General features: G+C 35.5%; 1 protein-coding gene across 1 annotated transcript in view; it reads right to left on the bottom strand.

Moving 5' to 3' along the window:
- CDH19 (cadherin 19) overlaps positions 1-17,465 on the bottom strand; it is a 71,304-nt gene that overhangs the window by 7,489 nt on the left and 46,350 nt on the right. The window contains exon 9 of the mRNA XM_065935115.1: positions 4,769-4,890. Within this exon, the coding sequence (XP_065791187.1) occupies positions 4,769-4,890 (122 nt within the window). The remainder of the gene's footprint in view (positions 1-4,768; positions 4,891-17,465) is intronic.

Raw genomic sequence — 17,465 nt, 5'->3', positions numbered from 1 at the left:
CTATAGCAAAAGTGTTCCATGTCAAATAAATTCCTCTCTCTATCTCAGATCATAAAAAAGTGAGATAATGCAACTATGAACAAATCAGCTCACAATTAGTCCTTTGCCTTCAAGACGTGAAAGTGTCAGTCAAGTAGTTAATTATTGTCAAAAAAGAGATGTGCTGTCAAGATCAAATAGTGAGACTGTGATTAATTCTGGAAATTAAAGTAAATTGACTATAGAAGTTATTGTTTTGAATTTTCTAGAATTAAATTGCTTTTAACAATGTGTCAAACAAAAATATCCTTAGTTGCAGGATGACAGATATGATTTATAATCTTATATTTCAAAGGATATCTCTCCACATGCATGAAGAATCTTGTGAAACTAATGCAGTTTGTACATTATTTCTCTACATTGATTTATCTTTTCCCTTACAACACATTTCTAATTAAATCACAATCATGGAGTGTAAATGAAATAATCTAATAAAAGAAAACATTTTTATTCAATCCATGACAGCAATAATAAATGTGCATTGTTATCAGAATAATGCTTTTACTCTGAGTTATGACAAGATTTTGTATAGCCAGGATGAAGGATATGGGCTTGGAAGTCTAATATTCTGAATTCTGTCTTTCCCACTTAATGTTCTAAGTTTAAAAATTGGGGAAACATTTATTTATTTATTGGCCACACTGCACGGCAAGTGGGATCTTGGTTCCCGGGATGGTGGGGCTAACAGTAAAGAATTCACTTGCCATTGCAGAAGATGTAAGAAATACGAAATACGGGTTTGATCCCTGAGTTGGGAAGATCCCCTGGAGGAGGGCATGGCAGCCCACTCCAGCATTCTTGCCTGGAGAATCCCATGGACAGAGGAGCCTGGCAGGCTATAGTCCATAGGATTGAAAAGTGTTGGACGTGACTGAAGCAACTTAACATGCATGCAAACCAAGAATCAAATCCATGCCCTCTGCAATGGAAGCCCAAATTCTTAACCACTGGAGCACCAACTGGTTCACTTTGCTGTGTATTTGAAACTAACACAACACTGTAAATCAACTATATTCCAATATATATTTTTTAAATATGGAGATACCAATTTTTAGGATTCATTTTTAGGATATTTAACTACTTTTAGGATAGATACACATTTAGCACTCAAAAAGGTGACTGAACATCTGTTCTAAAGGTCAAAGTTCTAATCAAATAATAGAGCTACAAGAGAATTGAGTCTGTAGTCTGTTTTCTCTCTTTGTTTAGAATGTTTTTAGGAAAAAATTATTGAGAAGCTCATGATCCTAACATTTTGATAGTAAACAGAGGCAGAACTACTGTTTCAAAAAAGTTTTCACAAAATTTTATTAGATGTATTTAAATTACATTAATGTAATGTTTTGTAAATGTAATGTAACTTGTATAAATATACATTTATTCTGTTAAAAATGATATATTCTTAGATTTTATCTCAATATATATTTTCTCATTTTCCTTTGATAAATTACTTTTGTAAACATTCTCTATAAAAGTTCATATAAAATCATCACATACAAATTTAAAATTATGAAAGTATGTAATGAATATCCCAAACATATCCATTTAACAAATGTTTCACTGGCATTTGGAACATGCCAAGCCATCTCAGGTCTGGGTGGCCCATGGTGGCTGGGGCCAAGAGTGTCTCCGTCACCACTGTTTACATTCCAGCAGAACAGAGGTGGAAATTTTCTCTAATTATTTGGACTTACAGCTTTAAATATAAGAGAAAGAACTGGCATAAAGATCTAGAAGTCATTTGCATACAAATGGTAATTGAGACATTTTCTGTATAACAGAAAGAGTGAAAAAAATAAAAAGTATGGGACAGGAGAGAGAAAGGAAGATGAAGAGAAAACTGGGATCGCACTGTGGGATCATAGAAATTTAGGCAGGAGAAAATTTTTACATGGCGACAATGTAAATGTCTTTACTTTAGACAGTGTATTGGTATGAAGGAATCTAAAAATTACTGCTATTCTACTTTACTTCTGGAAAAGATATTTGGTATCAGTCAAGATAATGGGAATCATTAATTTGAAAAATGATAACTATTTACACCAAACAGAAAAGGCAAATTGCCCCAATGTCAGCTCATTTATTATATCCATACTTTGCAAACCTCTGAAAAGTTTTACTCTTCCTCTCCTCCCCATCCTGGCCATTTGCACATAAGGAACAGAAATAAAAATTTCTGCTTAGTCACATAGGTCATTAGGGGAATGTCTGATTTCCTTCAGAATAGAATGCACGTTCTGGCTTTTTGGTTTCCTACAGTGATTGTATTATCTACTCAAAGCAGATAGATACAGGAGACCTTTTAACACACCATTTTGTGCAGCTGTCTGAGCCTGTGGGAAATGAGACAAGAGTGATTTTCATAGTATGAGAAAAAACATAAAATATTTCCCTATATTTTTATTACATGTGAAAATCATCATATTCTGTCAAACAAACACTAAAATTAACTTCACCTTTCCCTTCTACATTTTAAAAACTTTGGGGCAAAAGCACTTAACATGAGATCCACCCTCTTAAACACATTTTTAACCATAGGGACAATGTCACAGGCTTATTCACCCAGCTAAATGGAAACATTATGCCTGTTGAAGAGCAACCTCCTCTTCTGTTTTTTTTTTTTTTTAATGCTTTCAGAAAAATTAAAATTCTATCATATTTATTTGTCAACACTTTACTCACTTTACTAGATAATCTTACGTTCTCAAATATATTTTCTTCTTTTTGGAAGTCTGCTTTGTATGAATTATATGTATTATTGTATGGACCTAAGCTTCGGAACACTATGAATTGACAGTACAGAAAGCAGAGATTTTATTCTCATTATTACTTTAAAACATACTACCAAAAAAAAAAAATATACTCCACATGTGTTTCAGTATTAAGGGAGATTTTGACTATTAGACTGAGTACCAGTTATATCATTTCATTCTTACTTTCAAATATTTTCTGCCACTCTGTAACTTGTCTTTTTTATTCTTTTAACAGAGATTTTCACAGGCCTAATTTTGATTACATCAAATTAATACACGTTTTCTCTTATGGATTGGTATTTTGGTGCTATATTTAAGAACTCTTTGTCCAGCCATAAGATAATTCTTTCTCCTCTGTTTGTCTCTAGTTTTAGGTTTATATTTAAATCTATGATACATCATAACATAATCTTTGTATAAAATGTGAGGCTTAGATGGAGTTTTCCATTTCCTCCCTGTTTCTTTCCTATTCATTTGTTACAGCAAAATTTGTTGAAAAAACTGGAGAATTTTAATATATTTATGTATCATCTTCCCAACACTGTTTACATCATTCAGATTTTCAAATTATTAGAACACACAAATATCACATCACAAAATATGGATTTAATTTTTACAATTTACCTAATTTTTCTTTCTTTTTCTTGATATGCATACTCAAAGGTATCATTTCATTGCCTTTCAAAAAAATTTTTGAAATAAAATAATCTGATTAATTAAAATGTATTAACTTACTTTAAGAAAGAAAAATGAAATTTATTGAATTATTGCTTCTGAGATATTTTATAAAAACAACATAATACATTTCAAACCAACCAGAATAAATCAAGAATGTATGTAAGAAAACCTCCAATAAAAACAAAACCAATACCAGTAATACATTTATATTGGTTTTTGTAACTTTCAATTTTTGTTTTATAGTTTTGTAAGTACTTGATTCATTTTTTTTTTTTGATGCTTCCAAATTGTGGTGTTAGAGAAGACTCTTGAGAGTTCTTTGGACAGTCAGGAGATCAAACTAGTCAATCCTAAAGGAAAACAACCCTGAATTTTCATAACTGATGCTGAAACTGAGTCTCCAATATTTTGGCCACCTAATGTGAAGAACTGATTCATTAGAAAAGAACCTAAGGCTAGGAAAGATTGAGGGCAAGAGGAGAAGGGGGAAACAGGATGAAATGGTTGCATGGCATCACTGACTCAGTGGACATGAGTTTGAGCAAACTCAGGGAGATAGTGAAGGACAGGGAAGCCTGGCGTGCTGCAGTTCATGGAGTTGCAGAGAGTCTGACATGACTTAAACAACAGCAATATTTATTCAGTATTTTAAAAAGTAGTGTTTTTTTTTTAATGTTTTATGACATTTAATAGGATACCTAAAAAAATGTAAAGTTATTGTGTATTGGAACTGAGATACTCAAAGGGGAATCTAACTTAAACTCTACATTTTACAAATGTAAAAAGGTAAGCCCCATATGAGAAAATGTGTGAAAAAATTGTGAAGTAATGATAATGTATTTCAAAATGAGTATGCTTTCCTAAGTCTTTATATATTTAATAATTCATTTCAAATTGAATTTCATCTGTTGATGTCTGATGTATTTTATATATCATTTTGTCTTTATTTACATGATGGATGAAATAATAAAAATTAATTAAAATTATATACTCTACAGAATCACAAAAAATAATTTCTATATTGACAAAGTACAAATGATTTACTATTAAATTCTAAGGGTTAGCAGATTTTTCAAATGTGAGGAATTTGGTAGTAGAAAATTTGAAGTTTACATATTTTTTGAAAGAAAGAAATTTAAATTATATGTAACTTACAACATTAAAGCCTATAATTAATATAGTCAAATAAAGGTTATTTTTATTAATATAATTTCAAAGACGGAGGAATACATAGAAAATGCTATTCTCTATAACACAAAGTACTATTTAGATATAGGCAATTTATGATGGATTCTTACCTGACCAGAGACTGCATTTTCACAAACGTAAGTCTCATAGTATTCAGAAAACTCAGGAGCATGATCATTGATATTGAGAACTTGTACATAGACAGGGACTGAAGAAATCTGTGCTATATTGTCTGCAAATTGAGTAAACAGAATGAAAATAAAGAATAATGCTGCTCTTAGGGGTAACATGGCCATGAAAACTGCATTAGAGGCTATGTGGTATATTTTTATTTCACATGAATAAAAGCTGAGGACAGGATCATTATATATTTCATATACAACACTATGGACTACAAAAAATGTTCTCAGAACATTCAGCTCAATCAGTGTTTATCGAGTGCCTTGTACCTGCCATGGACTTCAGGAAGCTGATGAGGAAAAGCATTAACTAAAGAAGAGAGTCAGGTATATGAACTTTTTTTTTTTTTTTTAATCCAGGAACAGTCAAACATATTTGTATTCTCCCTGGCCTCTACTAACTAAATACCAGTAGCATTGTCCACTCTAGTTGTGATGATCTAAACTGTCTTCAGACGCGGCCTGAGGGTACTAGGAGGCAAAACTAGGAGGTCACAGCTGTGATCTGTTGAAAGAAAGTACTAGTCACTCAGTCGTGTCAGACTTTTTGTGACCCTGTGGACTGTAGCCTGCCAGGGTCCTCTGTCCATGGGATTCTCCAGGCAAGAGAAGTGGGTTGCCATTCCCTTCTCCAGGGGATCTTCCTGACCTAGGGATGGAATGCAGGTCTCCTGCATTGCAGGCAGATTTTTTACCAACTGAGCCATTAGGGAATGGTATTGCATATTATAATTTAAAATATTTCTTTCTTCATTTAAAAAGTCACTTGAAGATACATACATTGAAGAGTGGGGAGAAGGAGTTTCCTTTGTTTGTCTCAGTGTCTTTATAATCTTGCATGCTTTTTTTTTTAATCAAAAAACATTATGTTTGCAATTATAATGTGTAAAGGCAAAGAACAATTAAAAAAAGAGAGAGAATTAGTTCTGCTGAAAATTAAAGTCTTTCCTTCCTTCCCCTTCTTAGAGTATTTACTTTAGAAAAGCTTGTAAATTATTTTTCTATCTCTTTGAAATGTATGTTAACTTTTTAAAACTGAGATAAATCTCTTGCCAACTTTACAACCCAAGCTTGTCTTTTTTCAGGGCTGGGAGCCAATTCTTTGGAATGTAATTAATCACCAAGGAAGATATTAATAGCATATTTTCTCCCATTTTCTGTGGGAGGGTAAGCACCTAGCTTCAGCAAAGACCTTGACCAAGATACAAAACTATATCTTGTCATAAATGTATAAAACGTTTAGTTTCCATATGGATAAAGCCAGTTAGCAAACACAAACGGTCACTCCAACTACTTAGTGGACTTAGGATAAACTGTGTGACACATGGTGGTGTTAAGTGCTCCTGCTTTAACACCTTAATTGTTTATCTAGGCTTCCTGGTGGCTCAGTGGTGAAGAATCTGCCCTGGGTCTGGAAGATCACCTGGAGAAGGGAATGGCTACCCACTCCATTATTTTGAGACATGCCTGCAGTGGATCCTATTTGGTTGGCTATGTAAAAGGCTGAGGTTTCTTTCTGACTCAGCAATTTCTTTCCAACTATGATACATTTCCACTTCATGCGAAGAGTTGACTCATTGGAAAGGACCCTGATGCTGGGAGGAATGGGGGCAGGAGGAGAAGGGGACAATAGAGGATGAGATGGCTAGATGGCATCACCAACTGGATGGACATGAGTTTGAGTAAACTCCGGGAGTCCGTGATGGACAGGGAGGCCTAGCCTGCTGCGTGCAATTCATGGGGTCGCAAAGAGTCAGATATGACTGAGTGACTGAACTGAACTGATGATACACTTCAAATTCTAGCTTGATGCTTTTTAATTATAAAACTGTTTATATCTGTTTCACCTTGTGAAGAGATTTTCCAGGTTGGGATGAGATTTTTTATGTAATTATTTTAACCAATACATAACCAATCAGTTAAAATTAAAACTTGCAGTTTCTATTGCATATAAAAGAATGCATATAAAAGAAACCCATGGGCTTTAGGAAATACATAAACCACTAAGAATTATTATTTGGTGACTCTTCTCTATTGTATTATGTTCAAGATCAAATAGATTAAAAACATTAAAATATGAAAAGATATTTCTAGAAATTTCAAGAAGAAATTATTCAAAATTTAAGGTTCATATCTTACGGTTTAACTATACATCACTGTAGAACAAATTTCTGCCTAAATGAAATGGGAAAAAGTATATCAGTTATAAATAAGTTTAAGGAAATTAGTAAAAAAAAATTTTCATTTAAAATCTTTTATCTTTTTTTTTTTTTTTTTTCCTGAAAAAGCTGCTTAAAATTAAGTTCAGGAATCAAAGATAGTGGTGGAGTAAGACGGGGAGATTGCTAGCCTTCCCGCAAATACATCAAAATCTCAAGATATGGAACAACTTCTACAAAGCAACCTCTAGGCGACTGCAGAAGACCCCAGGCCTCCAATGAAGTAGGAGAGGGAAGGGAGACAAAAAAAAGAGAAAAGAAGAAGAAATTCTCGGCAGGAGCTTGTGCCCCAAGGGAGGGAGGGAGCCCTGAAACAGAGTTCCCGCGCACTGGGAATCTCCCTCACAGGCGGGCCCAAAGGGGAGCTGCGAAGTCTTGGAAAATCAGGCAAAGCAGGGACTTGGAGGGCAGTAAACAGAGAAAGCTGTACTTCTCAGCCCATTAACAACTCCCGGACTGTGACCCCCAACAGGCTCGGGGAACCAAGAGTGGTGCTGCAGACAAACCCAAGGGGGCGCACACAACCCTTGCAGCAGAGAGGGCGGGCCCAGGTAGCCGGCGGACAAACACAGCCGGGGCAAAGGGCAGGACTGGGGTGCCGACAGAGGGGAGGCTTGCAAACTTGGGCAGCGCACACAACCCTTCGCAGAGCCGGAAGAAGAACAAATACCCGCCCGCGACAAAGAGTGTAGAAAGTGAGACGAAAGAAGTGCACATAAACCCCGCGATGCAGAGAACGGGCACGGGGAGCCAAAACAAGTCCGCACTAGCCCCACGACGCAGAGGGTGAGCGAAGCCCAACGAGTCGCCGCGACGCAGAAGGACCCACGCAAGCACCTACCTAGCAAGTTTCGGCCAGCAGCGCAGGGCGGGAAAGGGGAACAGAAGCACCGGCAAGGATCCAAGGGGCAAGCAGGGGGCTGGCGGCACTGCAGTTATGCTGAGAGGGCCACTTTGAAGCAGCTGCGGAAATAGACGCGCCTAACACCCTGAAAGCGGTAACAGCCGGCCAAAGGCATACTGCACCCATAGACGCTCCAAAACCTACTACTGGACACTGGCCTTCAGAGAGACCAGATCCAGCCCCATCAACCAGAACACAGGCACAAGATCCGCCAACCAGGAGAACATCACAGGAGCTGACCCAACACCATCCACAGAGGCGAACTCCACAACCAAGAGTTACGACCTTGAAAACCCATTATTTATTAATTTTTTTTCCTGTTTCTTTTTTTTGTTTGTTTTCTTTCTTACTTTCTTTTTCTCTTACTAATCACACTGTTTATTCCCCCAACATATCTCCACCTTCACACTAGCATTTACTGGCGCTGTGAGGTTTTCCTCTTTGAATTTCTTCTTAAAAAAAAAAAAATCATTTTAAGATTCTTTCTTTTTATAAATCACACTGCTTATTCCCCAAGATGTTTCCACCATCACGTTAGCGTTTTGTGTTGCTGTGGAGTTTTCCTTGTTTTAAAAAAAATTTTTTTTAAGATTTTTTTTCTGTTTTTTTTTTTTTTTTTTTAGTAAATTACACGGTTTATAGCCTTTTGCGGTGCTGTGGAGTTTTCTTCTTTGTGTTTCTTGTAAAAAAAAAAAAAAGGCAAGAAAAACATTCATTTTAGGTTTTTTTTTTTTTTTCTTTTTTCTTCTCACTTTTTTTTTCCTTTCTTGATGAGTTGTTTTTTTTGTTTGTTTTTTGTTGTTGTTGTTGTTTTGGGGGGGAATCTTGTTTTGGATATATTCAATGCTTTTCCTACTGTTCTTTACCGGCTGTAGCTATTTCTGAATATATATAAATCTTTTCCACACATGTCTATTAATATTTGCTCTATTTTTCTTCTCTTTTTAAAATTTTTAAAATCCTCTTCTCCACCCCTTACTTTTCTTTTCCTTCCCTTCTCTTTCTTTTTTCTCTCTCTTTTTTTATTCTCCATTTTTCCCTTCACTCTTTCTTCTTTCACCAAGTAGGTTAAACTGATGAGCTCTCTATGCTATGTTTCCCAGTTGGCCCTCTGCTCATGCTCCGATTTCCAGATTGAGCTTTAATTAGCTCTTCTTTCAATTGGTTGATATCACCTGTGGTTTCCCTTGCTCACCAAGTCAATCTCCTGCACTCTTTTCTTTAGAATGCTTTGGTTATAACTGTATGTGTGGAAGTGTGTGTCTTTATGTCCCAGTATTTCTGTAATTACATATGTGACCTTCTCACACTAGAACACAGGCACAAGTCACCCCCAATAAGAAATCAACACAAACTACTCAACCAACATTTCCCTCCAAGGGCAAAAATCAAAGGAAGAAGTTCAGTTCAGTCATGTCTGACTCTTTGCGACCCCATGAACCGCAGCACGCCAGGCCTCCCTGTCCATCACCAACTCCCAGAGTCCACCCAAACCCATGTCCATCAAGTTGGTGATGCCACTCAACCATCTCATCCTCTGCCTTCCCCTTCTCAGCCTGCCCTCAATCTTTCCCAGCATCAGGGTCTTTTCCAATGAGTCAGTTCTTCGCATCAGGTGGCCAAAATATTGGAGTTGCAGCTTCAACATCAGTCCTTCCAATGAACACCCAGAACTGATCTCCTTTAGGATGGACTGGTTGGATCTCCTTGCTGTCAAAGGGGCTCTGAAGAGTCTTCTCCAACACCACAGTTCAAAAGCATCAATTCTTCAGTGCTCAGCTTTCTTTATAGTCCAACTCTCACATCCATACATGAACACTGGAAAAACCATAGCCCTGACTAGACGGAACTTTGTTGACAAAGTAATGTCTCTGCTTTTTAATATGCTATCTAGGTTGGTCATAACTTTCCTTCCAAGGAGTAAGTGTCTTTTAATTTCATGGCTGTAGTCACCATCTGCAGTGATTTTGGAGCCCCAAAAAATAAAGCCTGACACTGTTACTGCTGTTTCCCCATCTATTTCCCATGAAGTGATGGGACCAGATGCCATGATCTTAGTTTTCTAAGGATGAGCTTTAAGCCAACTTTTTCATTCTCCTCTATCACTTTCATCAAGAAGCTCTTCAGTTCTTCACTTTCTGTCATAAGGGTGGTGTCTTCTGCATATCTGAGGTTATTGGTATTTCTCCCAGCAATCTTGATTCCAGCTTCTGATTCCTCCAGCCCAGCATTTCTCATGATGTACTCTGCATATAAGTTAAATAAGCAGGGTGTTGACATACTCCTTTTCCTATCTGGAACCAGTCTGTTGTTCCATGTCCAGTTCTAACTGTTGCTTTCTGACCTGCATACAGGTTTCTCAAGAGGCAGGTCAGCTGGTCTGGTATGCCCATCTCTTTCAGAATTTTCCAGTTTATTGTGATCCATACAATCGAAGGCTTTGGCATAGTCAATAAAGCAGAAATAGATGTTTTTCTGGAACTGTCTTGCTTTTTTGATGATCTGTCAGATGTTGGCAATTTGATCTCTGGCTCCTCTGCCTTTTCTAAAACCAGCTTGAAGTAATATTACCCAAAAGCCTGGGGAAAGGAGAACTCAAGAAGAGCAAGTTAGAAAAAAAAAATGGTGAAAATAGAGAGAAATACAACATAAATGAAAGAGAAAGGTAGAAACTCACAAGACCAAATAAACAATGTAATCTCCCTGAAAGGGAATTCAGAATAATGATAATTAAAGATACTCCTAAAACTTGAAAATAAAATTGAGAAAATGCAAGAAGCACTTAGCACAGTTAATACAATCACCAAGAACATAGAAGAATTAAAGAATAAGCAAACAGAGATAAATAACACAATTACCCAATAGCAGAATAACTTAGAGGAATAGAGATGTGAGCTGGAGGATAGAATGGTGGAAACAACTGCTTAAGAGCAGAATAAAGGGAAAGGAATAAAAAAAATTGAGAAAAACCTCAGAAACCTTTGGGATAATATTAAATGCACCAATATTTGAGTTATAGGAGTCCCAGAGGAACAAGAAAAAAAGAGGTACTGAGAAAATTTATGAAGAATTTATAGCTGAAAACTTCCCCAACATGGGAAAGGAAATAGTCAATCAAGTCCAAGAAGTGCAGAGAGTCCCCTACAGTTTAAACCAAAGGAGAAACTCATTGAGACACATTTTAATCAAGCTAGCAGAGATTATGCACAAAGAAAGAATATTAAAAGCAGCAAGGGAAAAGCAACAAATAACATACAAGGGAAAACCCATAAAATTAACTGTGGATCTTTCTGCAGAAACTCTACAGGCCAGAAGGGAATGGCAGGGTATACTTACAGTACTGAAAGAAAAAAATCTACAACCATGATTATTATACCCAGCAAAGATCTCATTCAAAATTGGCCCAGAAATCAAAAGTTTTACAAACAAGCAGAAATTAAGAGAATTCAGCACCACCAAACCAGCTTTGCAACAAACACTAAAGGGACTTACATAGCCAGTAAACACAGAAGAAAGGAAAGACCTACAAAAACAAGTCCAAAACAATCAAGAAAATGCCAATAGGAACATATGTATCAATAATTACATTAAATGTAAATGGATGAAATGCACCAACCAAAAGATAGAGACTGACTGAATGGATACAAAAACAAGACCCATATATATGCTGCCTACAGGAGACCCACTTCAGACCTAGAGACACATACAGACACATACACAAAGTGAAAGGATGAATAAAGATATTCATGTGAATGGAAACCAAAAGAAAACTGGAGTGGCAATCCTTATTTCAGACAAAATAGACTTTAAAATAAAGAATATTATAAGAGACAAAGAAGGACACTACATAATGATCTAGGGATCAATCCAAGAAGACATAACAAATGTAAATGTCCATACAGTCAACATAAGAGCACCTCAATACATAAGGCAAACACTAATAGACATAAGAAGAAAAATCAACAGCAACACAATAATAGTGGGGGACTTTAATACCCCACTTTCATCAATGGATAGATCATCAAAACAGAGAATCAATAAGGAAACACAAACCTTAAATGAAACATTAGACCAAATGGACCTAAATGATATCTTCAGGATTTTCCACCCAAATGCAGAAGAATACACTTCTTCTCAAGTGCACATGGAACATTCTCCAGCATAGAACACATCTTGGGCCATAAATCAAGCCTCAGTAAATTTAAGAAAATTGAAATTGTATCAAGTATATTCCCTGACCACAACACTATGAGATTAGATATCAACTACAGGGAAAAAAAAAAGAAACAGCAAAAAACACAAACTCATGGAGATTAAAAAATACATTACTAAATAGCAAAGAAGTTACTGAAGAAATAAAAAAATAAATCAAAGGATTCCTAGAAACAAATGACAATGAAATTATGATGACCCAAAACCTATGGGACTCAGCAAAGCAGTTCTAAGAGGGAGGTTTATAGTGATACAATCATACCTCAAGAAGCAAGCAAAACATTGAATAGACAGCCTAATTCTACATCTAAAACAGCTGGAAAAAGAAGAACAGAAAACCCCCAAAGTCAGCAGAGGGAAGGAGAGCATACAAATCAGAGCAGAAATAAATGACAAAGAAATGAAGGAAACAATATTAAAGATTAATAAAACTAAAAGCTGGTTCTTTGAGAAGATTAAAAAAATTGACAAAACACTAGCCAGACTCATCAAGACAAAAAAGGGAGAAAAATCCAATCAATAAAATTAGAAATGAAAAAGAAGAGATTACAACAGGTAACACAGAAATATAAAGGATCATAAGAGAATATTATGAGTAACTATATACTAACAAAATGGACAACCTAGAGGAAATGGACAGATACTTAGAAAAAATGAGCCTCCCAAGATTGAAAAAGGAAGAAATAGAAATTATGAGCAACCCAATTACAAACAGTGAACTTGAAGCAATGATCAAAAATCTCTCCTAAAACAAAAGCCCAGGGCCAGATCACTTCACAGGGGAAATCTATCAAACATTCAGAGAAAAGCTAATGCCTATTTTTCTGAAACTCTTCCAAAATTGCAGAGGAAGGAACACTTCCAAACTCATTCTATGAGGCCACAATCACCCTGATACCAAAACCAGGAAAAGACAATATTAAAAAAAAGGAAACTATAGGCCAATATCACTGATGAATATAGATGCAAAAATTCTCAACAAAATTCTAGCAAACAGAATCCAACAACACATTAAAAAGTTCATGCACCATTTTCAAGTAGGGTTTATTCCAGATTCAAGGATTCTTCAATATATGCAAATCAATCAACATGATACACCATAACAACAAATTGAAAGATAAAAACCATATGATCATCTCAATAGATCCAGAAAAAGCCTTCGACAAGATCCAGCATCGATTTATGGTAAAAACTCTTCAAAAAATAGGCAGAGAAGGAACCTCCCTCAACATAGTAAAGGCCATGCATGAAAAGCCCACAGCAAACATTATTCTCAATGGTGAAAACTAAAAACTTTCCCTCTAAGGTCAGGAATAAGACAAGGGTGTTCACTCTCACCACTATTGTTCAACATAGTTTTGGAAGTCCTAGCTACAGCAGTTAGAGAAGAAAAAGAAATAAAAGGAATCCAGATTGGAAAAGAAGTAAAACTCTCACTGTTTGCAGATGACAAGATACTAAACATAGAAAGCCCAAAAGAAATTATCAGAAAATTACTAGAGCTAGTCAGTGAATTCAGCAAAGTCGTGGGATACAAGGTCAATACACAGAAATCACTTGCACTCCTATATACTAACAATGAAAAATCATAAACAGCAATTAAGGAATCAATACTATTCACCATTGCAACAAAAGGAATAGGATATCTAGGAATAAACCTATCTAAGGAAACAAAAGACCTGTATAAGGAAAACTCTAAGACACTGGTGAAAGAAATAAACAGATAGAGAGATATTCCTTGTTCCTGGGTGGGAAGAATCAATATTGTGAAAATGACTATACTACCAAATGCAATCTACAGACTCAGTGCAATCCCTATCAAATTACCAATGGCTTTTTATCATAGAACTAGAACAAAATATTTCACAATTCATATGGAAAAACAAAAGACTCCAAATAGCCAAAGCAGTCTTAAGAAAGAAGAATGGAGCTGGAGGAATCAACCTTCCTGACTTCAGACTATACTGCAAAGGTGCAGTCATCAAGACCTATGGTACTGGCACAGACACAGAAATATAGACCAATGGAGCAAGATAGAGAACCCAGAGATAAACCCACACATCTATGGGTAACTTATTTTTGACAAAGGATGCAAGAATATACAATGGGTCAAAGACAGCCTCTTCAATAAGTGGTGCTGAGAAAACTGGACAGCTATGTGACAAAAGAATGAAATTATATCACTACCTAATGCCATACACAAATATAAACTCAGAAATGAATTAAAGACCTAAATGTAAGACCAGAAAATGTGAAACTCTTAGAGGAGAACATAAGCACAACACTCAATGACATAAATCAAAGTAAGATCTTCTATGATCCACCTCCTAGAGTAATGTAAAAAAAAACAAAAATAAACAAGTGGGACCTAATTAAATTTAAAAGCTTTTGCACAACAAAGGAAACTACAAACAAGGTGAAAAGACAACCCACAGAATGGGAAAAAATAATAGCAAAAGAAACAACCAATAAAGAACTAATTTCCAAAATATACGAGAAGCTTATAGAACGCAATACCAAAAACCAAACAACCCAAACAAAAAGTGGGAAAGGGATCTGAAGAGACATTTATCAAAAGAATGCATACAGATGGCTAACAAGCACACGAAAAGATGATCAACATCACTCATTATCAGAGAAAAGCAATCAAAACTGCAATGAGATACCACCTCACACCAGTCAGAATGGCTATCATCAAGAAGTCTACAAAGAATAAAGGCTGGAGAGGGTGTAGAGAAAAGAGAACAATCTTGCATTGCTGGTGGGAATGTAAACTGATACAGTCACTATGGAAGACGATATGGAGACTCCTTAAAAAGCTAGGAATAAAATCACCATATGACCCAGCAATCCCACTCCTAGGCATATACCCTGAGGAAACCAAAACTGAAAAAGACACATGTACCCCAATGTTACTGCAGCTCTATTTACAATAGCGAGCACATGGAAGCAACCTAGATGTTCATCAACAGATGAATGGATAAAGAAGGTGTGGTATATATACACAATCGAATGCTACTCAGCCTTGAAAAGGAACACATTTGAATCTGTTTTAATGAGGTGGATGAAACTAGAGCCTATTATACAGAATGAAGTCAGTCAGAAAGAGAAATATAAACATCATATATATGACATATATATGGAATCTGAAGAGATGGCACTGATGAATTTATTTTCAGGGTGGCAATGGAGAAACAGACATAGAGAACAGATCTATGGACAAGGTGGGAGGAGAGGAGGGAGAAGCGGGGATATAAGGAAAAAGTAACACAGAAATTTACAATACCATATGTAAAACAGATAGTCAATGGGAATTTGCTATAAGACTCAGGGAACTCAAACAGGGGCTCTGCGACAGGCTGAAGGGTGGATTGGGAAGGATGATGGGAGGGAGGTTTGGGAGGGAGGGGACATGGGTATACTATGGCTGATTCTTGTATGATGTATGACAAAATTCTGTAAAGCAAATATGTTTCAATTTAAAATTTAAAAAATTTAAAAATAAAAATAAATTAAGTTCAAATTAAACCTTTGACATGACTATACAAACCATACACATATCTTTGCAGCTTCATTTTAAAGTAGTTAGTTGTTTTATTCTGTTAGGTAGTTAGAATAGGGAAAATGAGTCCAGAATGGCAGTGGCTAAAAGAAGAAAAAGGGGAAAAACCCATGAAAATAGAACAAAGGAAGGTCTCAGGACCGGAGTGAGAACCCCAGGTAAAACAAATAGCCCTCCTGGCTAGCGCAATAAAAAAAGAGGAGCCAAAATTGAGCCGGGGGCTTCTCTTCTCTTTGCGTCTTTTGGGTTGACCCACCCTCACTCCTTGCTTGAGGATGTATTTTCCTTTGCTTGCCAAAATATACTGAGCTGTAACAATGGTCTGTCCATTGCTTCAAAGTTCTGCTGTTGGTGAGACACAGCTGAGGAAATTGCAAACTCCCCCGACAGCTCACTTAGCTGGCATGTTGATGAATAGCTTGGTGCTTAATTTGGGAAACTTTCCAGGAAAAAGACTAAGCACACAGTGGACTTCGTTTGCCAGGAAAACACATGTTAATTTGGAACATGTCTTTCCTATAATCAGCACAACTGACATGTCACGGCCTTCCAGATAATGCATGCAACAAGTGCTTTATGTAACAATTTTATATGAAGCTCTGTTTTCCACTATTTGAGTGTTTTGTTTATATTAATATGTCTTAAGTGACTTAAATGGGTCAAAAATTATTTTTGATGTCAATATTACCATAAAAAATTGGCACTTACAATTATTTTCTCCAAAATTGTTCTAAAGTGAGTTTAATAATGTGGATTAAAATGAATCAAGAGATAGAGGGAAAAAATACATGAAAATTGGATGCTTGGTGTTACATAAGTTCTTGCTAAGCAAGTTCCCTTAAAATGAAACAGACATTTTACAAAATATATATTCAAAGATGAGTTTAAAATAATTTTTTTTACTCTAAGAAAATGGACTTTATAGCAGAAGAAGCAGATCAGCAATAGCTATGTAATTTCTAAACTTGATAACATTTCTAATCACTTATTTCTGGAACAGTGATTAACTTCTCAGTAATAAATTTCATGTAATATAAATATATTGTTTATTTTCAGTTTGTTTTCTCAGGAATTTTTTCCTTAATCATATTTTTAGTCTTCTTTTATTTATAAATTTTGTTTTATAATTTTTTTTACAATATTTGTGTCTTAGAATACACATAATCAATTTTAAAGACACTGCTTTTTAATAACATAAATTGTGGTACTTCTAATTTAATAGAAGTTAATGAAATGTTCTTATATATAAAATAAGTTAAGTTCTTATATATAAAATAAGATTACAGTGGATAATTATTTACATAAATTCATTAAAACATATTTTAAATTATTTACATAAAATTACATAAATTATTTACATAAATTTCATTAAAACATTAACAGTTGAAAACTACTTCATTGAGAAACACATTTTTCAAAGATGTTCACTCATCCTTTGAATTAATTTGAATTCTTTTTTTAATAGCTTTGTAAACAGTGATAAATTTTTTCTTCCAAAATATCCAGTGAATAAAAGCTTCTTGATTTTAGGCTAAACATTCTTGTGATTTCTGACACCAAAAGCTTTGGCATTTCTTCTGTGAAGCAGACATTTATTCCCTTGCAACATTTGCTCCCATTCGTTTAGTGTTTAGTTAAACAGAAAATTCAAGACTCAGACCCAATCTTCCTGGGTGCCAAAGAGCCACTCAGTGTATAACAAAATACACAAGAGATGATTTCCATTCCAGC

Source organism: Muntiacus reevesi, chromosome 4 (assembly GCF_963930625.1).
Source record: "Muntiacus reevesi chromosome 4, mMunRee1.1, whole genome shotgun sequence".
In the NCBI taxonomy this organism is placed as follows: domain Eukaryota; kingdom Metazoa; phylum Chordata; class Mammalia; order Artiodactyla; family Cervidae; genus Muntiacus; species Muntiacus reevesi.
This window is presented reverse-complemented; position numbering and strand designations above follow the sequence as displayed.